General features: G+C 52.2%; 1 protein-coding gene across 2 annotated transcripts; it reads left to right on the forward strand.

Moving 5' to 3' along the window:
* Positions 1–5,759: 5,759 nt before the first annotated feature.
* NCF4 (neutrophil cytosolic factor 4) lies at positions 5,760–25,278 on the forward strand. 2 transcript variants are annotated; one of them, XM_055253414.2, is made up of 10 exons: positions 5,760–6,017; positions 12,209–12,293; positions 13,081–13,234; positions 15,536–15,606; positions 18,558–18,685; positions 19,789–19,846; positions 20,463–20,561; positions 23,494–23,624; positions 23,870–23,935; positions 24,891–25,278. In XM_055253414.2, the coding sequence occupies exons 1-10, from the start codon at positions 5,986–5,988 to the stop codon at positions 25,084–25,086; spliced, it is 1,020 nt and encodes a 339-aa protein (XP_055109389.2). In that variant the 5' UTR covers positions 5,760–5,985; the 3' UTR covers positions 25,087–25,278. The 2 variants fall into 2 exon arrangements, with proteins under 2 accessions (XP_055109389.2, XP_055109388.2); XM_055253413.2 differs by having other exon boundaries at positions 5,769–6,017; positions 23,494–23,935.
* Positions 25,279–25,546: the final 268 nt, after the last annotated feature.

Here is a 25,546-nt window from a genome sequence, read left to right on the forward strand (position 1 = left end):
AAAAAGTAAGTTCTATCCTTCTTTGATGAATGTACCTTCATGATAAACTGGCAGGCCAAGTTCAAATGTAGAGTTTGGACTTCTTGGAGTTCTGTCCCAGAATGTAAGGTTAATGAAAGGCAGACCCTAGACTACAGCCTACTCTCATTGCCTTTCCACCCCCGGATCCATCTGAAACCTCCAGGCTACCTGCCAGGCCGCTGTAGACATTTGTGTTTGTAACCTCTAAGGACCAAAGATAGCACTGGAGATGGAATCAGAGAAACTGGATGTGAAACATGTATCTCTTGGTTTTCCCCAAATTGTACTTGATTCTGTATGTGTGTGTACATGTGTGAGCATGAGTATGCATGCACGTGTATATTTGCATGTGTGTGCATGCATGTATGTGCATTTCTATGTGTCTGTGTGTACATGCATGTGTGGGCATGTGTACATGTACGTGTGTATATGCATGTGTCTCTGTGTACATGCCTATGTGTGCATGTGTATATGTATGTATGTGTATATGTGCCTGCTTATGCATGTGTATATGTGCATGTGTGTTACGTGTATATGTGCCTGCGTGTGCATGCATGTGTATGTGTTTATACATGTGTTGCATGTGTATGTGTGCCTGTGTATATGTGCCTGTGTTGTGCATGTGTGTTTATTTATGTACCTCAACAGCAGTGTGTGCTACCTGAGGGCAGCAGTTGTGCTGGATTCATCTCCATATCCTTTCTACCTGATGCAGAGCGAATGCTAGATAAATGCTTGTGGAGTGAATAAATGAATGAATGAGGGCCAGTATAGCACAGTTATTAAGTGTGCGTCTTGAAGCCAGCCTGATTTGAGGTCCAAATCTTACTCTGCCTGTCATTAAACAAGCCACTTTGGTTTATTTTCCTAATCCCGTAAAGCCTGTGTTTCCTTATCTCCCAGTGGGGATAAGAATACCACTATTTTATGGGGATTGGTGTGAGGATTAAGTACCCACAATCAGAGCCAACATGGACCAAGCCAGGCTGCGGGCCAGGCACTGTACTAAGGGCTTTGCAAATGCTAGCTCACGTGCTCCTCCTGGCAATTTCACGGTGTAGGGGTGGTTACACAGTCAAGTCTCCGAGTGACTTGGCTGTTACCGTATTTATGATGGTGGAGAGGAGATTCAGGATTCTTAGCCCCTGGGGGCAGCTTCCGCTGAGTGCGGCTCAGATTCTGGCTGATAGGGCTGTCTGGAGAGGTTGTCTGAGCCAGCAGGCTGTGCGCTCTGCCTGGCCAGCTACAACTTGACTCTCGACTTGGCCGGGTCCTTCTAGTGAGACTTATGAAATTCAACCTCTAGGTGGCGCTGCGGAGCAGGGACTCGGCTGCTGGTCGCGGCGCCCCCTGGCGGTCTGTTCCCGTCAACATTTAGATTAAGCGCAAAGCCGGTTCTGCCAGGAAAGTGCGCGTCCCGGTGCCCCCGCGTGATGAGAGCGGATGACGTTAGAATTTAACGTTAGTTGTATGACAGAGAGGAGCAAGCTGTGCAGCAGAGGGAGACAGAAAAGGGAGGGACCAAGCCACACCAAGGAATGATCGTCGATAACATTAACGTCTAGAATTTATTGACCACCGGCTATGCCGAGCCACTGTCCTAAACATTTGGTGTTCATTCCCTTATTTAACACACCTCTAGTAAGTACGTGTCTCAAGAACAGTGGCTGTGTTTCATTTATGGCCTGGCACACAGTAGGTGTCTGGCACATAGTAGGTTCTCAACACATTTGGAAATGAATGAATAATCCTGCAGTTTTTCTCTCCAAGTAATAATAATGTAGAGGCAAATATTATCTCCATTTAGAAAAATGAACGATTCTCGGAGAGTTTGCACAACTAATGCATGACAGAGCGGGGGGCATGTGAGGTTTAGACCCAGCTCAGCCGTGTCCCGGGGCTTCTCAGAGAAGAGAAGGCCCTCTACCTTCAGGGAGTTTGCTGTCTAATTGGCCACGTCTACACCCTCCCTGTCTTCAAATACTGCATGGGTGGCCTGCCAGGGATGGCTATTTATGGCTCAGGGAGGAGGTCCAGTGAAACTCCCCTCGTAAATTACAAAGGGAGACACATGTGGGTCAAGATTGGGGAATTCAAGGCGTGAGGGATCCCCAGGAATCTTACACAGTCCAGTCAGGGATTTTCCTTCTCTTACCCTGGAGAGTGGCTGATGTAGGCAGCGGGGATTTGCTGAGTACCTATAATGAGCTCTCAAGAGTATCTCCTAGTCCTGTAGAAGAGGCTCACCTCCTCCCTATCACAGAGTTCCAGTTCCTGTGGCTGGAGCTCTCAGCCCAGGCCGCTGGCTGCTCAAAGGAGGGTTTCCTCATGTCCAAAATGGGGGCGATGGTTTATCTTGTGTACCCCAGCGCCTGCATGATGAAGGATTGAAAAGTGCTGTGCACTTTTGTGATTGGCACATCCACTCCCCATTCAGGCTCTGGGGATCCCCCAGGCATGGTCTGGGTGTATTAGACTTTTTCCTGGAGACGTGATTATGAAGGGGCATTAGTAAGTGGTGTTATGCAGAGATGCCCTTCTCTGAATGGCCTCCGGTATTTGTTTTTTGAGTTCTTGAGAATATATATATTTTTTAGTATTCCATGGTCTTTATCATTGTCAGGCTGTCACTGAACTGTCACTTGCATTTGGCTGCCCCTTGTAATTTTCTTCCTTCTCCTAACTCACTGCTTCAAGTTCTTGAGTTGGCAGGAAGAGAGGACCAGGCTCCTTTTACATTTCTTCTGTGAATAAAATATGCCAGTGTCAATGCATAGACTTTGAGCTATCAATTCTGACCATTCAATGGCTTTTTTTTTTTTTTTTTTTTTTGGTTTATTCACAAGCTGTGGGATGTGGAGGTTATCTAAAATCAGGTCTCCGTAAGTGAGAGGTCACTTCAGGCATTTCTTTGCACTTATCCAGAAAAGATTCCATCCATACTTGCTTAATGGAATGTGTGAAGAGCTCGGCTCCTCTTCCAGGTCATCCCTCTGCCTCATTCTCCCCCTGTAGCAGCAGCAGCAAGAGTCCAGGTCTGGAGTGGCAGTAGAAGGTACAGGCATTGCTGCAGCGGCAGGACGGGAGCCCATTGCTGACAGAGTGCCTGGCCTCAAATTACACTATATCAGAGCGCGGGCATAAAATTAGCAGCAGTGTTCTGTGTATGAGGAGACAGAGAAATACCCGTATTCAGCAGAACCACGGGCAGGGACAGAAGAAAAGGAGAGAAAGAGGGGACGAGGGAAGAGCTGGCCCGTCGTGGGCTCTTCCCTGGATATCTTTGTCCTCCAGGTGCAGAGGTGGCTTCCCAGCGGCTGAGTCAGTGCCACAGGAGTTTTCTTGGGGGTTGTGGGGGCTGGGGTTTGGAAGACAAGCCATGAAAAAACCTGGGAAGGTAAACCTGAGGGCGTGACCCACCTGAAACACACACTTACAGATATACACATTGAAAATGATTAAAAAAGGAATAAGAAATTTCCATGTGTCTAGGCACTTTTATACATTTTTCTATTAATTCCTTCTACAACTCCATTCGGCAAGACTGTTTTACAGATTGGTGAAGAAGAAAGGTTTAAAAAGGACATGTTATCTTGCCCAAATTCACCTATTATAAATGTACTTGTGTTTATACTCACTTGGCACCGAATATGATCCAAACATCTAAGCATATTCTCTCATAGTCACAATGCCACCACTATACACGTTATATGCTCTTTTATAGACACAACACAAAACGCACTTACACTTGCCTATGCAAGCTGTATGTGTTTATACACAAATATGTGTTTCCAACTATAGGCATATACTACACACACACTTTACACAATCACCTGCAAATTCTGTATCATGCTTGCTTGCTAAAATTGTTTTGCCATTTCCTGTCCTTCCTGACCAACTGTAGGCCAGTGTCCTCTTCGCTCGGTTATGGCTGTGCTTGCACCTGCTGGTACTTACAGACACCTGCACTAATAACCCTGCTCTTTCTGTGTTTCATCGTTTCATCCTCTAGCCTGGGAGCCCTGAGACACCAGCAACTCATCAGACTTATTGTTTGTATTATTTCTAGTTCTTCGGGTGTGAATTCTTCATGATGTGGAGGCTCTGAGCTGTCTTTCACAGCTCACGATTTGTAGTTTTGGTCTGTGAGTTGACAGAGTAGGCCCTGCAGAGTCACTGACTCCAAGCTGTTTTTATATAATGCCTCAGCTTAGGATTTCTGAACCACGTGGGTAGCTTATATCGGGGCCTTACACCAGTGCAGAGGGCAGGCTTGAGGGTGATCTGGTACACGCGTCCCTTGTTCCACCCATGGACTGCGAGAGGACCTCAACTCCTGCCGTGACTCCAGGCTGATGGCTGAGAAACTCTGTTCCCATAATCAGTTCTGACATCCACTTTACACTGAGAGCTCAGATTTGACTTTCTGCTAACAGCAGGACCTGTGGCCTGTACCTAGTCCCAGATTTGGCGTTAAAATCTCAGCCCAACAATGCATATCCAGTCTTGGTTTTCCCATGGGCTATGGGCCACATTCCTCTCTCCCTGGTATAGATTCCTGACCCCTCTCTTTGATCCTACCTGAAAATTATGCTTTCTTGTTTTTTAGCTGGGGCTTGCATGTTTAAAGTTGTTTAAAACACCTTTCTGCTCTGCATGTATGAATACGAGTGTGTGAGCATGTGTGGCTGGCAGGGAGTTACTGGGTGTGGCTGTGCCAATGACTCCTGTGGAACTCTTGTCAGAGTCCCTTCAGAATCAAATACCCATACCTGTTAGGAGCTGCAGTCACTGACTAGCAGCGTTTCATTTATTCACTGAATATTGGTTGAGCACTTGCAATGTGCCAGGCATGCTGCTAGCCAAGGAGGCAGTCATTAAACATACAGATAAACAAACAAACATGAGATGACAATAGTTATGAGTGCTCTGCAGTAGACGTGCAGGGACCTGTGAGAGAATGTAGTAGGGAGGGCCTTAATTTAGGGTGAGCGGTCAGGGAAGGCCTCGCTAAAGATGTAACTTCTAAGCTGAGATGCAAAAGAGGCAGTGAAGAGCTCGTTCCAGCAGAGGGAACACCATGCACGTAGGCCTTGTGGCAGACATCTTAGAACATTCTAGAAACGGAAAGGAGGCCAGTGAGAAAAAGGGAGCTCAGGAGTGGAGGCTGGGGAAGGCTGCAGGGCCTCAGGGGCATTGGAGGCAGGCAGGGCAAGGACTCTGGACTTCATCCTGAGCACAGGGTGATGGGGCAGGAGAGTTTAAGCAGGGAGGGTGAAACTCACTCTGACTGGCAGCCCTGTGAAAGAGGATTGGCTGGGCATGGAGATCTAAGGATGAGGAAAGGATATCCCAGAGTGCCAGGGAGCACAAACCAAACTTCACACTCTAGGAAGACAGAGGCCAGAGGAATCAGGAGGGCTTCCCGGAGGAGGTGGCATTTACTCTGGGGCTAAGGGATCACAGGAAAATGGAGGCCAGCATTCCAGGCCTGGGGAGGAGTTTGGGCAAAGGCTTGGCAGTAAGAGAATAAGGGTTGGGCTTGATGGGCCAGAGGATGAGAAGTGACTCCCCAAGATCACAAGACCCCCTGACGGCTGGGACCCCATCTCTGATGGAGCAAGGCTTCTGATACCCAACTGAGGCTTGGTGCCAAGGACTGACATCAAGGAAGTGGATTCCTGCAAACCTAGCACCCGAGGGTCCACTTCCTCAATTTCTGTGCAGCTGGGAGGTGAGGTAAGAGGAAGTGTGGGCCACAGGCTAGGCCCAGAGAGCCTGGAGGAGGAGCCTCTGCCAGAGTGGAGAGAAGCAGGCCTGAGCCTCCCCAAAGGCAGCTCCTGGGGACTCCCAGGACCGCAGGCCGAGACCAGACGCAGGGTGGCTGGAGGAAGTGAGAGGTGAACTCAGCCTGGGACTGGCTGGGCGAGACTCTCCACCTGCTCCCTGGGACCATCGCCCACCATGGCCGTGGCCCAGCAGCTGCGGGCCGAGAGGTGAGTGCCGGGGTGTGGCCACCCCCGGGCCTTCTCACTGCTCCTCATAGGCCTTGGGGACAAAGGCCGGTCCTTCTGCAGTCCCTGATCAACATGAGAGGCTGGGGTTGAGTCAGAACCCAAATACTCAGAAATGCAACCTCTCAGAACTGCTTTAAGGAAACTTTGAGCTGTGGCTCACCACCCTCAGACACAAATGAGAACGCCGAGGCTCCAAGAGTGGGAGTGACTTGCCCACAGTCACATAAGGTGTGACTGGCAGTGTCTGGAGAGGAATGCAGGTGTCCCAGGTCCCAGGCTGGGGCCCTTTGCTTCACATGGTGATCAGCAATGACTTTCTATCTTCTGTGCAAACAGAATTCACAGAATCTGGCTTGTTCTTCCTCTAATCAGGGCTTGCCTCAAATGTCACCTCCTCCAAGAAGCCTTCCTGACAGCCCCTATCTTATTGCTGTCTGACCCTTTGCCCTATTTCCCTTTTCTGCTTGGGTTTTACATTATGGGAATAATATTATATGCTCATTTGTTATTTTTTTCTTGAACACTGGCTCCCTCATGAGAAGCAAGCTCCGTGAGGTTGTGTCTGTTTTGATCACTGCTGTATCCCTAGAAGGTAGCTCATCCCTATTGAGCACCAGGACCAAGGACTCAATAAATGTTGCTGAATTAATGAAGAAATGAATGAATTAATGAGTGGATCTTTGAGGTGGAAAAGGTCTTAGATTCTTCTAGTCCAACCTTGCCATTGTACAGATTGGAAATCTGAGGCCCAGGGAGGTTAAGAGACTTACTCAGGGTCACAGAGAATGACTGGCAAGGTTGGGGCTTAGAGCACAGCCTCACCAGCATCCAGCCTCGTCGCTTGGGAAGCATTTTCAGAATTTTTCCTCGGTAGCCAGGCCTGAGCTCTGAGCTGTGGGGGCCCTGAGGACACAAAGCCTGGCCCCTGCACCCCCTGGATTGGAACAGCAGGTGACCTCTGTTACCTACGTGGAGGCCACTCAGGGGGTCGCCAGAGACAGGCCAGGCTGGTGTGTGCCTACGCGGGGAACAGAAGGGCCATGGTGGGGCCTGGGGCTGCAAGTAGAACCTGAAGCGTGGGTGGGGACAAGGGCAGCAGAAACAAATGCTTAGAGGGGAGTCCACGTGGCCTTCCTGAGCCTCAGAGCGGGATGCAGGAGCTGGGTGAGGCTGGCCGACCTGAACTCCTTCCTCCCCACACATTCTCCTAGGGGACCCAGCCTCACGCAAACTCGAACCTTCCGGAGACAGCAGCTGTTTGAGGCTTGGGCACTTCCTGCTTTCTGGGGTACAGGGTTCAGGGGATGACGCCGAGAGCTGACCAGCAGGACTGTGTGCTCCCTCCCCCGCTCCCTGTCCCCTTTCAGCTGCCTTGGCCCTCAGAGGGGGAGGGACTGCTTTTCATGAGGCCTGGAGCCAGGTACGGGGGACATGGGGGCTCCCTGTACCTCGAAGGCCCCGTTTGAAAGCGAGCCTGAATCGTTCTGCTTAAGGTCAAAGCAGAGAGTACAAGGAGAGGGCGCAGGTTCGCGCAGCGGGGACTTTCTAGAACCCCAAGGCGAGACATCCAAAGATGGGGAGGGCTGCCTCAGGGGTGGCAAGTTCGGTTCCAACAGACATGTTTTGAGCACCTACTGTGTGCCAGGTGCCAGAAAACCTGCCCTGGCTGCCCTCCAAGGATTCTTCCAGCCTCAGCCTCCCCCAGGCCAGGCTCCAAAACCTCCCCCAGGCCAGGCTCCAAAGTCCGTGAACTGCGCGAGTATGTCTTGAGCCAGAACGTCCCGGCCCAGCAGGGCCTGGGTGAGGTCCCCAAAGGAGCGGATATTCCAGGGGACTTCCGGTTGGGTTTGCTGCTCTTCTTGCCCGCCCCGCAGGCAGCCAGGCCATTCTCATGCTGCCCATCAAAAAACTCCATAAATGCAGATGACGGTAGTGGCTGTGTATTGAGCAGTACTGAGCACCTACTGTATGCCAAGCTCTGTTCTGGGCCCTGGGATGTAGGGTGAGCAGAGTCCTTGCCCTCGTGGGGATTTCAGGGCTGTGTTTGTTACAGATGGGATAGCATGACCACCCGGAGACATAAGTACTTCTCCTGTCCCCATTTTACAGAGGAAGGAAGGAGGGAGCACAGGGAGGAATCTTCCCAAGGGAGCTTGATCTTCTTGTCCCCAATGTTGTGCCTCTGCCTCAAGCATCTGCCAATGTCTGTCCTGCTTGACCCCTTCCTCAGCTCCCACCACCCCAGGGAAAACTCGAGGTCCCTCTGCGAGGCATCAAGGCACCTCGTGAGCGGGCCCTGCCTGTCTCTATGACTGGTCTCTCATCACGTTCCGCCTCCTGCTCTGTGCTCCAGCCACGCTCAGCTCCCTGCAGTTCCCTGAACTTGCCTCTTGAGCAGCTGTGGCCTTTGCACTTGCCGTTCCCCCTGCCTGAAAGGCCTTTCCTGCCATCCTGCGACCAACTCCTCTTTGCTTTGCTCTTCCCGGCTGATCACTAGTGCTGCTTCTTCTGGGAAGCCCTCCTTGACCACCCTCAGCCCGAGGATGCCCTCTGACGGCGCATGAGCCTCCATAGTACAAGTTCCTCCTCCCAATCTCTCCTGTCTGCTGCATGATTGATTCTTTGAGGGAATATAATAATGGCCAGGCTCCTGTTCTAGTTCAAAATGCCACGTGCTTTTCCTTCCCAGCACTATGCCCATTTGAGTTATGTCATTATTTGTTTAGTGTCCAGTGTCCCCTTCCCTTCTCCTTGGAGCTGTGAGATCTGAGGAGCCCATATGTCTTAATGGTCTTAGAACAGTGTCTGGCACACAGGCAGTGCCACATACAGGTTCGCTAAAATTATAATTATTTTAGACAGGGACACAGGCCGAGAAGGTCTGGGAATTTTTTAAGTTCACACAGCAAGTTGCTGGGAGGCTCAGAGTCTGGGGCAGTATGGCAAAGTTTGGTAACAAATTTCTGGAGCCAGACTGCTACTGCTCGGGCTCAAATCCCAGCTTCCCGACTTACTCGGGCTAATCTTACTGTGCCTCAGTCTCCCGATCTGTACAAAGGTGACACTGTCTTAGAAGAGCACCTGGCGCCCTCAGGAAATAGGCAGCTGTCGTTCTTATCACCCAACCTGCCTGCTGCCCTGCTTAGGGCCGTTGCTACCCTTCAGGTTCCTTCCTATGTGCCCCCCACCCCCACCTTCCCACCTTATCATACTGCAGAGGAAATTACCCAGGACAAGCACAGCCCCAGGGGAGAAAGTGGAGGAGGAAGCTTCTCCCAAGGGTATCACCACGGCAGCATGTGTGGAAAGTGAGTGGGGCTGGGAGGGGGGATTTCCACTACCTGCCCACTGCTACCCTGAGTCACCTCCAAGTGGCAGCCCCCTGAATTCTGATGCAGCCTCAGATTCCAGGTCACATGGGTCCAGCGTGGACTGGGACTATGGTGTGTAGACTCCTGAGGTCCCAGCCAGCTCTGGGGCCTTGGACTTGGCAGCCCCTGAAATCCCCCCACCACTGCCACCCCCCCGCCCCCACCACTCTCTCCCCTGTTTCCCAATTGCTGCACCAGAAGAATCATAGTTGCTTCTTGTTTCCTTGTCTGTCTCCAAGTGGCTGGACTCAGTGACCCCTCAGAGACTCCTGGCTGTGCCTTCTCCCGCTCCTTGGAAGTCTGTTTCCTCTTCCCCTATCTGTCCCTTTCAGACCCCTCCTCTGTTCCCTGATAGCTCTTCACCGAGTCAGGAGTGGGGGTCTTGGCCACAAGCCACAGGCAGAAGGTTAATCCTACCTCACCACTTTTAGCCGAGACCCCCATGCTGAGCTCCTGAGCTATACAGCAGGCCTCTCAAATTAGGATGCCCCAAACAGTCCATCAACTCTGCCCCCCGTCCCCATCCTGGCCAGAAGTGTAGGTGTCACTCTTGACAGTGCCTTTTCTTTCACCTCCGCATCCAAACAGGGCCCAACCTCTCCTGATCATAACTTAGGAACAACAAGAAATTGGTAATGTGTCTGTTGGAAATGCATTAGGCTGCAGGGAGTGGAGGAACTGACCATGGCTTAAACAGACAGGGGATTATTTGGTCACCTAACAAGAAGTCCACTTTGGGAGGCCGAGGTAGGTGGATCACTTGAGGTCAGGAGTTTGAGACCAGCCTGGCCAACATGGTGCAACCCCGTCTCTACTAAAAATACAAAAATCATCTGGGTGTGGTGGCTTGTGCCTGTAATCTCAGCTACTTGGGAGCCTAAGTTAGGAGAATCACTTGAACCTGGGAGGCAGAGGTTGCAGTGAGCTGAGCTCGCACCACTGCACTCCAGCCTGGGGGACAGAGCAAGACTTTGTCTCAAAAAAAAAAAAAAAAGTTCAGAGGTAAGCCATAGTTGGTTCTGTAGGCCAGTGATATCAGGACTAGCACCCCAGAGATTCCTTTGGCCTTTCTCGTGTCTTGCCTCATGGAGACAACATAGCTGCTGTAGGTCTGGATATCACACTTGCTTCAAGACTGCTTTCAGAGGGGGAGACCATGATGAGCTTGTCCATCCCTTGGGATCAGGAAAGCAAGCACTCTGGGGAGGCCCCTGCACCAGGCTTCCTCTTAGGTCTCATTGGCCAGAACTGGTCACATGGTTGCTCCTAGCTGCAAGGGAGGCTGGAAAACAGGAGCTGGATGGTGATGTTTGGCTCAGACCCATCATGATCTATCACTCTGGGGCTAGGCACATGGCTACTCTGAACAAAACCAGTGCTCCTCTCGGTTAGCCAGGAAGAAACAAAGGATACAGCAAATGCTCACAGTGTCCACCAAGTTTGGTGGCCCTTGTGTCTATGTCCTCCTGTCCCTGCTGTCTGGCTCAGGTGCAGACAATCTCTTAGTCGGACCACTTCAGGACCTCCCAGTGATGCTCTGTCCCCTAAATCTCCACACATTCTTTCCTTCCCACACACCTGCCTGAGCTGGCCCTAAAGCCAAAATCATATTTATGTTTTACTTTCTTTTTTTTTTTTTTGAGATGGAGTCTGGCTCTGTCCCCCAGGCGGAGTGCAGTGGCATGATCTTGGCTCACTGCAACCTCTGTCTCCTGGGTTCAAGCGATTCTTCTGCCTCAGCCTCTCAAGTAGCTGGGATGATGGGTGTCATTTTTTTGTATTGCCTGCCTCGGCCTCCCAAAGTTCTGGAATTACAGGCATGAGCCACCGTGCCTGGCCTATGTTTTACTTTCTTCTGAAGCCCTACATGACTCCCCATTGCCTACATAAGTTCCCTACTTGGCCCTTGGGACCCGCAGACTGGCCTCACCTGCTCATTCAGTCTCAGATCACACTGGCCCCAGCCACACAGATCTGGGCCCACTCTACAGGTCATGCTGCTCCCACTGCCTGGAAGACCCTCCCCAATTTCTACCTGGCAGATGCCTATTTTACCCTCTAGACCTGCTCACATGTCATCTCCTTTTTGAGGATTTCCCCAACCTGGGCACAATTAGGTGGTCTCTCTATGGGGGTCCCATAGCACTCCATCCAGGGCATGTGTTGACTTTGTTTACACCTGTGATCCAGGGCCTAGGACAGGGCCTGGTATGGAGATGTTTGATGCCTTGTTCCTGGGTGAATCTGTGCAATTGACAGTAATGTGTTAGACTATAATTTGGCTATTGCTATATGTCCACCAGCTTCCCATTCCTACACTCAATATGGCCACCAGCTTCCCATTCCTACACTCAATATGGCCGCCAGCTTCCCGTTCCTGCACTCCGTATGGCCGCCAGCTTCCCATTCCTGCACTCAATATGGCCGCCAGCTTCCCATTCCTGCACTCAATATGGCCGCCAGCTTCCCATTCCTACACTCAATATGGCCGCCAGCTTCCCATTCCTACACTCAATATGGCCGCCAGCTTCCCATTCCTACACTCAATATGGCCGCCAGCTTCCCGTTCCTGCACTCTGTATGGCCGCCAGCTTCCCATTCCTGCACTCAAGGCCTGGGCTGTGTCTTGTTATCTCCGTATTCCCAGGGTCAGTGGCTGGACCTGGCCTGGGAAGGGGTGCTGAGAGACAAATGTTGGATCCACAACATTAGTTTGCTTTACACTCTACCTCATACCCTGTGGGCCCACAAAACGCATCAGGGTGATAACCAGGATTTCTTTTCCTCTCCTTCACACAGTGACTTTGAACAGCTTCCAGATGATGTTGCCATCTCGGCCAACATTGCCGACATCGAGGAGAAGAGAGGCTTCACCAGCCACTTTGTAAGAGAGACTCCTGGTCCTTCACCCGACAACCTCTGAACTTCCACCCAGCTGACCTCTGAACCTTGCCCTCTGACCTCTGAACCTCCAATTCTCTGATCTCTCAACTTCTATCTCAGTGGTTCTCAACAAGACCGATTTTGCCCATTTGACATTACCCTGGGAGATTCTGATTATTGCATCTTGGGGCAGGTCTACTTCACATCTAGTGGATAGAATCCAGGGTGCTGCTAAACACCCCACCGTGCACAGGACAGCCCTGTCCCCAGTAAAGAACTATCCGGCCCCAGCAAGATACTAAGGTTGAGAAATCCTGATTGCGACCTTTGATCTCAGAACCTCCACCTGGAGAGTCGGGGGTGGGGGACTTTAGTGTTGCCCCCACAATATCTCTGTCATATTCAGACACAGATGGAGGGGGCGTCCTGCGCCCACAGCACAGCCAGGGGCGGGTTCACTCTGCACCATGACCTCCAAGGCATGGCTCCTCATTTCTTGGGCCTGAGAGTGTGTTTGGCCTATTTCCAAGGGCTCTTGCCTCTAACACTAGGTCTCACTTCCTCTCTTTTTCCAGTTTTTTTTTCTTTTCTTTTCATTTTTTTAGCAAAGCTCGTCTGCTTCTGGGGCATCAGCCTTTTGACTTGACAGGGGTCTCCTTCTCCAGAGACCCTTCTGCATCCTTATCCTCGTCATCTTCCTCCTCCTCCTCCTCCCCTTTTCCCCTCCACCTCTTTTTAGCTTGTGCTTCTGGCCCCTGAGCCCTCCCCACAACCTCTGTCTTCCTTAGGTTTTCGTCATCGAGGTGAAGACAAAAGGAGGATCCAAGTACCTCATCTACCGCCGCTACCGCCAGTTCCATGCTTTGCAGAGCAAGCTGGAGGAGCGCTTCGGGCCAGACAGCAAGAGCAGTGCCCTGGCCTGTACCCTGCCCACACTCCCAGGTAGACAGCCACTCCCGTCCTGCTGCTGCAGAGCTGCTGACTCTCCTTCCTTCTGGGGCCCCTGGCACTGTTCTGTGATTTGATCTCAACCCCAGTGAAAACTGTTCATGTAGTTTATAGCCCCCACTCCCAGCAGTTACAGGCTGCCAAGCCCTCCCCACACGGCTCCCCCTGCCTCACGCTGTGGCTTCCACCCCAAGCACTCTAGCCTCACAGCCCCAGAGCTTTGATGACCACTCGCCCCTGCTGTCCCCTACCAGGAGGCCACAGTCTGGAGCACTTCAGCACCCGGCCTCCCTTCCTCAGAGACAGGAATCCCCCAGTCTAGTCCCTAAACACACTGACTCACCTCCCTGCCCGCCCTCAGCTTCCTCCCACGAGACCAGCCCTCTGACTTCACGGTCTTGGCTTCCAGCGTCCCTGTGGCTCTCCTTCTTCCCCTGTCGTGCCAGGAAGCTGGGCAGCCTCACGCCTCTGCTTGCAAACAGTCCCCTCGCCCCCTGGCCTCCTGGTCCTTCCTCCCCAGCTGGATCCTAACATGCACCTTGGACAGCGCCAAACCCTTGGCTGCTCAGCACCTGCCCCGCAGGAGGAAACCCCATCATGAATGGGTTACACAGGGGGTGGTCTCAGCGGCACCCTTCATGCCCTGCAGGCCAGAGACAAGGACAATTGTCTCCCTTCCCCAAGCCTCAGGGACCCTTCCCCAAGCTCCAACCCCACCTCCAGCTTGTTTTTTCTGTCTCTGTCTCTGTCTCTCTCTGTCTCAGCATATGACCCTGCTCCTTCTCATCCAGCCCCACCAAGGAACTTGAAGCTCCCCCCAGGAGTCTTGCCTGCTCCAAGCCAACCTCCCCTCTCAGGCTCCATCACTTTCCCTCCTCTCCCTTTTGGGGCTCTCCCCTGACAATCTACCCCTCCTTTTCCTTGTATATTCATCTTCCCCTTGATATACCAACTCCCTCTGCTAAGCGTCTCCACAGCCTCAACCCTCTTCTGTCTTTAAACAATCCTGAGCCATGAAACAGCATTCTTACAACCAGCCTCCCTGAGCCTCCATGCCCCCAGGGCCCCCAAAGATCTCTTTCTTCTTCCTTTGGCAATCCAATTCGCACACTCTCACCTTGGCATGGCCATCCTCTCCTTAACTCCTCAGCTTGGTTTAGCTCTGACTACTCCACTGAAATTCCTCTCGGTGAGGTGGGCCATGACCCATCAATTCTGGCTTCCATGGCCAGTGCCAAGCCTCATCTTCACGCCCCCACTCCTTCCTCTGTTAAGCTTTCTCCAACCTCCTGAGACACCAGTGTCTCCCAATCCCCTTCCTACCTTACTAGAGACCCCATCAGCTTCTCTGTTACAGAATCAACCTTCTCTGCTGCTCCTTGGAAGGTGGGGATCTTCTGAGCAGACATCCTCTGTCCCCTGCCTTATCATTCCAAACACTCACCCTGGCAAACTGACCCATGTCTGGGACTTTAATTGTCACCTTCTTGCTCTTAAATACCAAATGTCTAGCTCTAGCCCAGACCCTCCTACCACCGCCACCATCACCTCTGTCCATCTCCTGGACACCAGGAGCTAGGCGGGTTTCAGGCATGCTTCCTCGTGGGGGTTCTCTTGGTGAATGGTTCCACCAGTGCACCCACCTGAAGGCACCTGGAGGGGACATTTGTCTCTTGGTAGCCCGTCATATTTCCTTTTCCTCCAGAACACTCTGCCTTGAGCTTGAGGAATTGTTCATTCATCCACTTAACCAATGCTCATTCATCTGGGCATGATTCTAGACCCATGGTTCTTAACTTTGGTGGTATGTGGATGTGCCTTGAGAGATGGAGAGAGTCCTGGTTCCTGAGTCCTGCCCCCAGAGATTCTGATTTAATTGCCCTGGGGCAAGTGCTACACAGTGAGATATTTATAAGCTCCTTGGGTAGCTTGAATGTGCAGCCAGGGTTGCAACTGTCCTGGGTGATGGGGGTACAGCTGTGAGCCAAGCAGGTGAAAATCCTGCTCTCTTTGAACTGAGTCGTGTGTGTGTGTGTGTGTGTGTGTGTGTTTGGATGAACAGGCAGTAAATAGAAAAGTAAGACAAGAAAAATATCAGCTGGTGATAGCACAACTCAGAGGATGAAAGTTGGATGGTGCCAGAGTGACCACTTCAGCGCTGTGAAAAGATAACAGGGAAGAATACTGAGCCATTGGGAAGGGGCTCTGGCCAGGGTTCCTGGCCTGCAGGGACAGCCCTGAGCCCCGGGGCCATGTTGGGCCAGGCTCCTAGGACAGCTCTTTGTCTGTTCTCAGCCAAAGTCTACGTGGGTGTGAAACAGGAGATCGCTGAGATGCGGATACCTGCCCTCAACGCCTACATGAAGGTACCAGTGGGCCTTGCCACCTTGGCACGTGGAAGGGCATGCAGTGTTGGCGGGGGAGCCCAAGTACCATCCCTGGGTATGGCTTTGGGAACTGGGGCTGGCTCTCTGGCTCTGATGGCCCCATCTTCAATCCCTAAAGGCGTGATCTTGGGAGAAAAACAGGATGCGTCCTTAGGGTTCCAGGGATAGGGGCAGGAGCAATGGAGAAGGTACAGGAGCCACACTTGGAATTGGCAAGTCTTCATTTAATGCTCCAAACCCCACAGGTAAATGTCTATGCCAGGCGTTAAAATACAAAGGTGAATTCCATCCAGTGCCTGCCCCCAAGGTACCCACTGTCCCATGGGAATGCCAACAGGTGGATCATAACATCACACGGAGACCTATGTGTGCCTCCATCATGGGGGCGTGGCCAAACAGGCCGCAGGTTGCTCATATAGCGTCTTTGTGCAAACTAGAGAAGGCCTCCTCTGGGACAACACACCCCCTCACCTGAACATGGGCTGGATTTTAGCTACACTCATGGGTCTTGGCTGGGGACCCTTGTGTATTCTCCGACTTGCAAACTCTGCATCTCTATGAGATGGGAGCATAGAGGAAGGAGCATCTTAAAGGCAGAGGCCGAGGTGGTCAGGAAAGGACTTCTACCAGCCACAGCCATCCAGGAAAGGGGCAGTGTTCCTCATGAGGTGGCAGTGAGTGCACCGTCACTAGAGGCCTGATAGTGACCTCAGGAAGCTGGCAAGGGAAGCCCTCCTCCCAGCCCAGAGGCGTCCTCACAGCTGAAGAGCACTGGACTAGGATCCTTTAGTCTAGACTCTGACACTGACTGGCTGGGTGATTTGGGGTGAGTTGCCCATCCTCTCTAGGCCTTGGTTTTCACACTTGTGAAATGGGGCAGTGCCCTCTAGTATCACAGGAGTGAAGTTGGGATCTGTCGAGAACAGGATGAGAAAGTGCTTTGTAAACTGTGAACCTGCTTCCAGAATGTGAGAGATCTTGACTCTTGATGGAGGGAAGGAGCAGATGGAGGGCAGAGGAGGTGGGAGGAAGGAGGAGAGAGCAGGTAGCTCCAGGAATCCTGGGCTCTGAGCAGGGAAGAGGGAGGGAGGGGAGCTGGGTGGGCTCCAGCTGCTCCTTCAGGGTGGCTGAGGCTCCACCCTTCTCCCCCTAGGCTAGAATAGGGGAGTGGGCTCTGGAGTGAGGGAGGGAGGGAAGGAGGAAGAGAAGGCAAGAGGTGAGGCTGGGGAACTGGGGCTCCTCATTCCACACCTGGTCTTAGCAACCAGCAGCCCAGAGGATCCATCTCTGCCTCTTTGTGTCCGATTGGGTTCCTGGAAGCCAGAGATCATTCAGTGTAGGAATCTCTGCCATGGGCACCCCATCCTGTGCTTGCATACCCTCAGAGATGGGGAGCTCACTACCACTCTGCCCTGACCCAGGCTGCTTGTCCCATTGTTGGGCAGCTAGGAGAAAAGCCCAACTCTCTGTAAGTCCTACCCACTGGTCTCACCCCACCCTCATGAAGAATGTGAATCACATGATAATGACAACTGCCTGGAACTGCGTGAAGAGCTTTGACTGGCAACCAGAAGGCTCTTGATACACATTTATGGATAAATGAATAATCTTATTTAATCCGCTCAATAACTTGTGAGTTAAGTGTGACAGAGCAGTTAGGTAGGTGGGATGAGATTTGAACTCACATCTCTGTGACTCCAGGGTTTGAGCTCTTACCCACTGTGCCTCATTGTAATGAAAATAACAGTAACAATGATGATATCTAACTTTGATGGGCGCCTGTTATATGCCTGATATTGTTCTAAGGATTATGCATATATTTACTCATTTAATTCTCACACAATCCCACGGGGGAGAGGCTATTATTGTCCCCATTTTATTAATGACAATCTGGAGCCAGGTTTGCCCAAAGCCACCCAGCTGGTGACAGGCAGAGCTGGGATTTGATCCCAGGAGCCCCTGACTCCTGAAACACCTCCCAGGCTGTCCCCATATGACAGCCTTTTCCAGGCTGTGCATCCCCAGTTCCTCTCGGACAAAGTTCCCCGACCCTACCTTATCCTGCTGCCCCCATGGGATTCTCTGCAGGGCTCTGGGTGCCTCTGGAGCCTCAGCACCCAAAGCCAACCTCAGTGTCCCCAGACCTGTGAGCTTGGAGTTTGGTGAGATGAGCCTGCCAGGCTTTGGGTGCTCACGTCCTCACAGCTTCAAGGTCTTTGCATCGTGGTGGGTGGAACCAGCTTCGGTGAAACAAGGACACTAGGGCTCAATTCTGGGTCCTGCCACTTAGCTCTGCTCTTCTGGGCCAGGTACTTTCCCTGTCCAAGCATCAGTTTCCTCAACTATGATATGAGAGAAAGTCTCAGGAAGCATTTTGTAGGCTATAATGCCACCAACCGTTGTTAATTTGGGTTATTTTGGGAGCCCCTCACCCCCACCGACTGTTAGCTCATCTTTAGTTTTGGGTAGCCTTTACTGGCAGATGGCTTTGGGTGCCCCAGCTCTGTCCCTTGCTAGGCTGTGTGGCCTTGGGCAGATCCCTTCACCTCTCTGATCCTAACTCATTGGATGTCATGAGATGGAGCAAGATCACGCATGTGATACCCACCTGGTAAAGTCACCGCCAGGTCATGTTACTTGTCATCACCATTATTGCTGTTTCTGGAGAACTTTAAGTCTTTTCTGAATGGACTCTTCTCAAGCCCCTGGTCCCTCTCCTGACCTTGGACCCAGGAGCAGAGCTTGTGAAGTGTTACCTTCAGCATGCTGAGTTTTCTTATTTTTTTAAACAACACGTTTCTGTTATCAGGCATCATGCATTCGTAAAGAGAGGAGGGCTGTTGTCAGGGCTTGGGGAGGGTACATCTAGGCTGGGGTGTCCAGATCTTTCTGCTGACTACCCCACCGGTTCTGCTGTCTCACCCACACAGAGCCTGCTCAGCCTGCCAGTCTGGGTGCTGATGGATGAGGACGTCCGGATCTTCTTTTACCAGTCACCCTATGACTCTGAGCAGGTGCCCCAGGCACTCCGCCGGCTCCGCCCGCGCACCCGGAAAGTGTAAGTGACCAGCCCCTGGGCTTCCACATGGCCAGAGCCCTGGGTCCCTGCTGGAAAAGCATCTCTTTTCCCTGAAAGGAGAGAAGGAAAATACAGATCAGCCATATCCCTGGACACTCCAGGATGATTTGGTTTATTAGATGGGTTTAGAAAGTCACGTTCAGGCTTGCAGGGACAGAGCGTGTGTGCCTTTCAATGTGATAATAAGGACTGGAAGACGAGGACTGGGATATTGACTCTGGAGAGTTTGGTGCCACAGCAACCACTGGGGATAGCCCAGAAGCTCTGGGTGCCTGGAAAGAATTGGGGGCAGAGAGGAGGGAAGAGCTGCCCCATCCACAAACATTCTCTGAGCATCTCTGGGAATGCCTTCTCCCTGGTGTGTTGGAGCTCCGGGGCCAGCTATGGCTCTGGTTGTATCATGCTGGCCTCCAGGGCACACTGCTCCTCCCTTATTCCAAAAAGCCCATCCCTCCCACCAAAAATTCAAGCCACTCTTAGACTGCTGGGCCTCCAAAGCCCAGGTTGCTGGTACTAAGAATTCTAGGAAAAGCAGGACAGAGCTCCTGAGCTCCCCACCAGCTCCTCCCTCCACTTCCGCCCACCAATGTCTCCAAGGGTCCTCTCCGTGCCTGGCATCTCCCCTGTGCACACAGGTAGGTGTGTCTTAATTCCAGCTGTGCCATGTGGCAGCCACGGGCCCCAGAGCAAGACACTTCACCTCTCCAACCTTCAGTTTCCCTCAGCTGAAAAATTAGAAACAGTCACATTTACATCAGAGCTTGGTTGTAGCGAGCAGAGGAACAAACAAATCTGAACACTTTGGCAAGTGAAAGGCACCGAATGAGCGTGTATCCCCTTCCCCACCTGCTTTCTGAGCCCGGCTTCCTGGTCCATAAAGAAGGGAGAACAATCCCACCTCCAAAGAGGTTGTGAGGATTTGGGGACAAGTGTGCCCGCCCAGAGGAGCAATTGCAGACATATTTCAGCATCTCCTGTCTCCCCTGCCTTCCCCGCTCCTTGCAAGGGGCTCCTCTGGACACAGAAGCAGGAAGCTGGGCCCTGAATCACAGGGCTAACAAGCCCCTCTTCTCTCTCCACAGCAAGAGCGTGTCCCCACAAGGCAACAGTGTTGACCGCATGGCAGCTCCGAGAGCAGAGGTACCCCCCGCCCCCACGCTGGCCAGGCTCTCACACTGTGGGCATTGGCCTTGGCCCACCTGCCAGCCACTGGGCCTCTCCTGCTGGGCGCTGCTATGTGCCTGGGACAGTGCTGGGCACTGGGAGGAAGGAAGGGGTTACAGCCTCAGCCTCTGCCACTGGGGGTCCCCGAGCCCAGCTAAGGGGAGGGAATGTGACCAGCGTGTGGAGCCAGAGGAGAATGCTTCCATCCCTATGCTCATCCGGCCAGATTGCCTGGGCCTCCTCTGAGTCGGCCCTGCCTTAGGCATGGAAGCCACAGAGATGACTCAAACAAGGCCCAGCCCCCGATGAAGCCTGGTGACCAAGGTGGGTGCTCAGCCCAGAGAGTTCGAACCCTTCCCTGTGTGCTCACCCCCACCAGGTTTGGAAGGAGCACCCATCCTGGAGTCAGGGAGACCTGGGTTCAATTCCCAGCCCCTCCACTAAAAAATGGGGTGGCCTCAGAGAAGTCGCTTATTCTCCCCAAGCCGCAGTTTCTACATCCGTAAAATGGGAGACCAAAGTATGTAAGGCACTTCTATAGGAACTCAGTGAGTGTTTTCTCCTTCCCTCCTTACTGCACGCTTCTCCTCAGGCTCTATTTGACTTCACTGGAAACAGCAAACTGGAGCTGAATTTCAAAGCTGGAGATGTGATCTTCCTGCTCAGTCGGATCAACAAAGACTGGCTGGAGGTGAGTTCAGAAGTGAGGATGGAGGTGAGATTGGAGGTGAGGTTGGAGGGAAATTAAAAGTGAAGCTGAAGGTGAGGGTGGAAGTGAGATTGGAGGTGAGGATGAAGGTGAGGGTGGAGGTGAGGATGGAGGTGAGATTGAAGGTGAGTGTGGAGGTGAGATTGGAAGTGAGGATGGAGGTGAGGGTGCAGATGAGGGTGAAGGTGAGGATGGAGGTAAGGATGGAGGTGAGGTTGGAGGTGAGATTGACGGTAAGGTTGGAGGTGAGGATGGAGGTGAGATTGGAGGTGAGGGTGGAGGTAAGGATGGAGGTGAGATTGGAGGTGAGGATGGAGGTGAGATTGGAGGTGAGATTGGAGGTGAGCATGGAGGTGAGATTGGAGGTGTGTAGGTGAGATTGGAGGTGAGGGTGGAGGTGAGATTGGAGGTGAGACTGGAGGTGAAGATAGAAATGAGAATGGAAGTGGGATTGGAGGTGAGGTTAGAGGTAAAGGTGGAGGTGAGGATAGAGGTAAGGAAGATGAGTTTGCAGGTAAGGATGGAGGTGAGATTAGAGGTGAGGATGGGGGTGAGTTTGGAGTTGAGGATGAAGGTGAGGTTGGAAGTGAGGTTAGAGATGAGGTTGGAGGTGAAGTTGGGAATAAGGATGGAGGTGAGGTTGGAGGTGAGGATGGAGGTGAGAATGCAGGTAAGGTTAGGCTGAGATTAGAGGTGAGGCTGGAGGTGAGGTTGCTTCAGGCATTGTGTGCTTCAGAGACTGAGGACTGTCTCAGAAGGCCTCAGGGAAGAGATGCTATCTGAGGATAGTCCTGGAGATCCAGGCAGGTTGGGGAGCCTGCGGGAACACAGCCTTTGGGGAGGCAGGTGTTCGGTGGGAGCAGAACATTCTGGAGCTCATGCACCTGTCTTTGGTTCTGACCCTGAAAAATGGGTTGCTTAGGGCAAGTAAGTTAACCTACTGAGTTTTAGTTTCTTGGTCTGCAATGGATGTCTCAGCAGGGGCACTACTGACATTGGGGCCAGATGGTCCCTTGTGGGGTTGTCCTGAGCACTGCAGGGTGTTCAGCAACATCCCTGGCCTCTCCACTAGATGCCAGCAGCACTGCTAAGTTGCAGCAATCACATGGCTCTCCAGATATTTGCTCCTGAGGGGTGAAATCGCAACCACTTGTGTAATATGGGACAACAATACATACCCTGCCCACTGCAATAAAAGCTGCTGATGAAGAGTGTGAACTCAGAGTCAGCCTGTTTGGGCCATTTCCTAGCTCTGTTTTTCACTTGCTTTGTGGACCTTTGGAAACTTACTCAAACTTGCGGTTTCCTTTTCTGTAAATGTTTCTTCATCGGCTTCCTGGAAGGGGTAAAGGAGGTGGTAGATGGCCAGGGCTCACCCCAGAGCCTGGATGTGCAGCGCCTGGCCGGATACTAGGGTCATTAGGAGACTTAAATGAAACTTCAAAGCCAGGGCCTTTCCCGGTCAGTGCTTTGTCCCAGTGTGGCCCACAGAAGGGCTCCGTTCTGATTCAGTGAGTGGAGGTGGGAAGTGGCTGTGTTGGGCCTTGGCCTGGGACCAGCCTTTTGTATTAGGTCCTGTCTTCAGACTTAGTGCTCCTGTGGGTAGTGTCTGAAGGAAGTTCTGGGACAGGCCCAGAGGCAGGGTCAGCCCCCCAGGATCCTGGGACCTTTAAGAGCTGGGTTGGGTCCCCGGCGTCCAGGCCCTGGAGAGTGGCCACTGGTTTAGCCAGTTTAGCGGTTTCCATTTTACCCTAATCATAGATCTCCATCTGAGGAACTCAGGGCTCTTACAGAGGACTGAGGAGTATCTCTGGGTCACTTTCCAGAAATAGAAAATATGTATTGCCTTCCTGTTTTCCGGAAAGTCCTACTTATCAGTATGCTGGCTAACTTCTGGCCTCAGGTTGAAGTGGGTGGCAGAGGGGCAGGGAGGGGACCACTTTGAGCCTTGGTTAATATGTTTGTAAAATGGCATGTAAATAATCTGTCTTCCATAGGGTCGTTGTGAAGATGAACAGAACACGTGCCCAAAGCCCAGGCCGTGGCCGGGTCTGGGTCTGATTTCTGGCTAGTTGGTCTAGAGTAGAGGCACAGTTGTATCTGATGACTGAATGAGTGAGTGAGTGGGATCAGCAGCAGGCCCTTCCTCACCCCTCATCCTCCTCCTCCCCTGTTCTGTTTTCCTCTGGAACACCTGCTGCCATCTGACTCACTGGATAGGTCGTCGTTCACAGCTCGCACAGCTTGTCATTCCCCATCGTACTGGAAACTCTGTGGGGGCAAGGACTTATTATTATTTTTTTATTATTATTTTTTCTTTGAGACAGAGTTTCACTCTGGTTGCCCAGGCTGCAATGCAATGGCGTGATCTCGGCTCACTGCAACCTCCACCTCCCCAGGTTTAAGTGATTCTCCTGCCTCAGCCTCCTGAGTAGCTGGGATTACAGGCCCACGCCAACATGCTTGGCTAATTTTTATGTTTAGTAGAGACGGGGTTTCGCCAAGTTGGCCAGGCTGGTCTCGAACTCCTGACCTCAGGTGATCCGCCAGCCTCGGCCTCCCAAAGTGCTGGGATTACAAGTGTGAGCCACTGCGCCCGGCCCAAGGACTTTTATCTATTTTGAGAGCCCAGAGCCCGTCACGTGGCTGGTTTCTCAAGAAGTCTTTGTTGAATGAATGAGTGAGAAAAAAGCAGCTTTCTATATAAATCCAGATTCTGACATATTGTAAAACCCATAAGCCTTCTTAGAAGTGACGAGCTCAGCGAACTTCCTCGCTTTCTCTCCTCCCTCTACAGAAGAAGACCCGGACCTCATCTGCCTTTCCCCATCATTAGAACGGAGCCGAGGGCTCTGAGGCATGGCTCTGCGGCCTCTCCTCTCACCAGCATGGCTTCCCTTCTCTTCTTCTGCAGGGCACTGTCCGGGGAGCCACAGGCATCTTCCCTCTCTCCTTCGTGAAGATCCTCAAAGACTTCCCCGAGGAGGACGACCCCACCAACTGGCTGCGTTGCTACTACTACGAAGACACCATCAGCACCGTCAAGTTTGTGACCTGGGAGGGAGGGGCCTGTCCAGCCTTCCTGCCATCCCTACGACCACCACCCCTCACATCACCCTCTCATGGGTCCCTCTCCCACTCCAAAGCCCCCAGTGGCTCCCAGACGAGCCACAGTGCTGTAACAAGCCATCAACGTCCAGGGTGGCCTGGCCAGCCTCATTCCCCTTTCCCCCACCCCACGCCCCACTTCCAGCCTGATGCCTCCTTACTCCAGCCTGTCACCCCCTTAGGGACATCGCGGTGGAGGAAGATCTTAGCAGCACTCCCCTATTCAAAGACCTGCTGGAGCTCACGAGGTGAGGGGCTGGGGCCATGAGCTTTTGCTGGCCTCTTAGGATTTCTTCTTCTTTTTTACTACTCTAAACAACGTTGTACAGACCATCTTAGTTCATCTATTTGATGACTTATCTGATCATTTCCTTGTAATGATTTTCAAGAAGCGGATTTGGGGATTAAAGCATTTGCAAGTCTCATAGGCTTCTGGCCCACATTGTCAAATTACTGGTAGAAAGCTCAGATCAATTTCTACGTACACCAGCCAAGTAGAAGGATGCGCATCTTCCCGCACCCAGGCCAGACAGTTCCTGTCCTTACAAGGTTCTCCTCAATAGCCTCACACAAGTGTCTCTCTGAGGCTTTATACGGCCCTACTCTGTGCCCAGTCAAACCCACTCTTCTTCACAACTCTTAAGCCTTTAGCACATTTATACACAAGACATTTCAGGCTGTGCCACTAATTTCCTGTGAAAGTCGCTTCTCCTCCTTTTTTTTTTTTTTTGAGATGGAGTCTCACTGTGTTGCCCAGGCTGGAGTGCAGTGGTGCAATCTCAGCTCATTGCAACCTCTGCCTCCTGGGTTCAAGTGATTCTCCTGCCTCAGCCTCCTGAGAGGCTGGAATCACAGGTGCATGCTACCACGCCCAGCTAATTTTTGTATTTTTAGTAGAGACAGGGTTTCACCATGTTGGCCAGGCTGCTCTCGAACTCCTGACCTCAGGTAATCTGCCCGCCTCAGCCTCCCAAAATGCTGGAATTATAGGCGTGAGCCACTGCACCCAGCCTCTTCTCCCTTTTAGGCCTCGATATCCCCATCTGTACAATGGGAGGTTGGATTACTTGGATGACACGGGCCTGTATCAGGCTGTGACTTTTTCTCACTCCTGGCTTCAGGACATAACACTCTTTTTACCCCCTCTCCCTACCCCTACCCCATGCTTAGGCCCTTTGATTATCCCTGACTTTTCCCGTGCAGGCGGGAGTTCCAGAGGGAGGACATAGCTCTGAATTACCGGGACGCTGAGGGGGATCTGGTTCGGCTGCTCTCGGATGAGGACGTAGTGCTCATGGTGCGGCAGGCTCGTGGCCTCCCCTCCCAGAAGCGCCTCTTCCCCTGGAAGCTGCACATCACGCAGAAGGAGAACTACAGGGTCTACAACACGATGCCATGAGCTGACGGTGTCCCTGGAGCAGTGAGGGGACACCAGCAAGAATCTTCAGCTCTCGGAGGAGATTAGGACCAGGAAAACCTGGGAGGATAGGCAGACTTCCCGTCTTTGAGGCTAATGGACCCGTGGGGCTTGTAGTCTGTCTCTTTCTACTCTTTCCATCTGATTTAAATAAACCATTCCATCTGAAAGGGGCAGGCTGCGGGAAAGAGTGTCTTTCATGGGGAGTAAAATATCATTTAATGAGCATCCACGGGGGGCCATTTATATCTGGCAGGGGCCCTGGCTCTGAGACCCCTGTCCTGCCACCCCATTTCCTTGCTCTGTCCCTGTGTTGGGGGGAAACCCGAGGGTCCCCAAGCCGTACCCTTTCTCCCTCCCACTGCTCCCCATTTCCTGGGATTAGCCACCTGCCCCACAGAAGTGATCTGCTCTGGGTGCCCTCTGGGGTCCCACCAATGCC

This window comes from Symphalangus syndactylus, chromosome 18, assembly GCF_028878055.3.
Source record: "Symphalangus syndactylus isolate Jambi chromosome 18, NHGRI_mSymSyn1-v2.1_pri, whole genome shotgun sequence".
In the NCBI taxonomy this organism is placed as follows: domain Eukaryota; kingdom Metazoa; phylum Chordata; class Mammalia; order Primates; family Hylobatidae; genus Symphalangus; species Symphalangus syndactylus.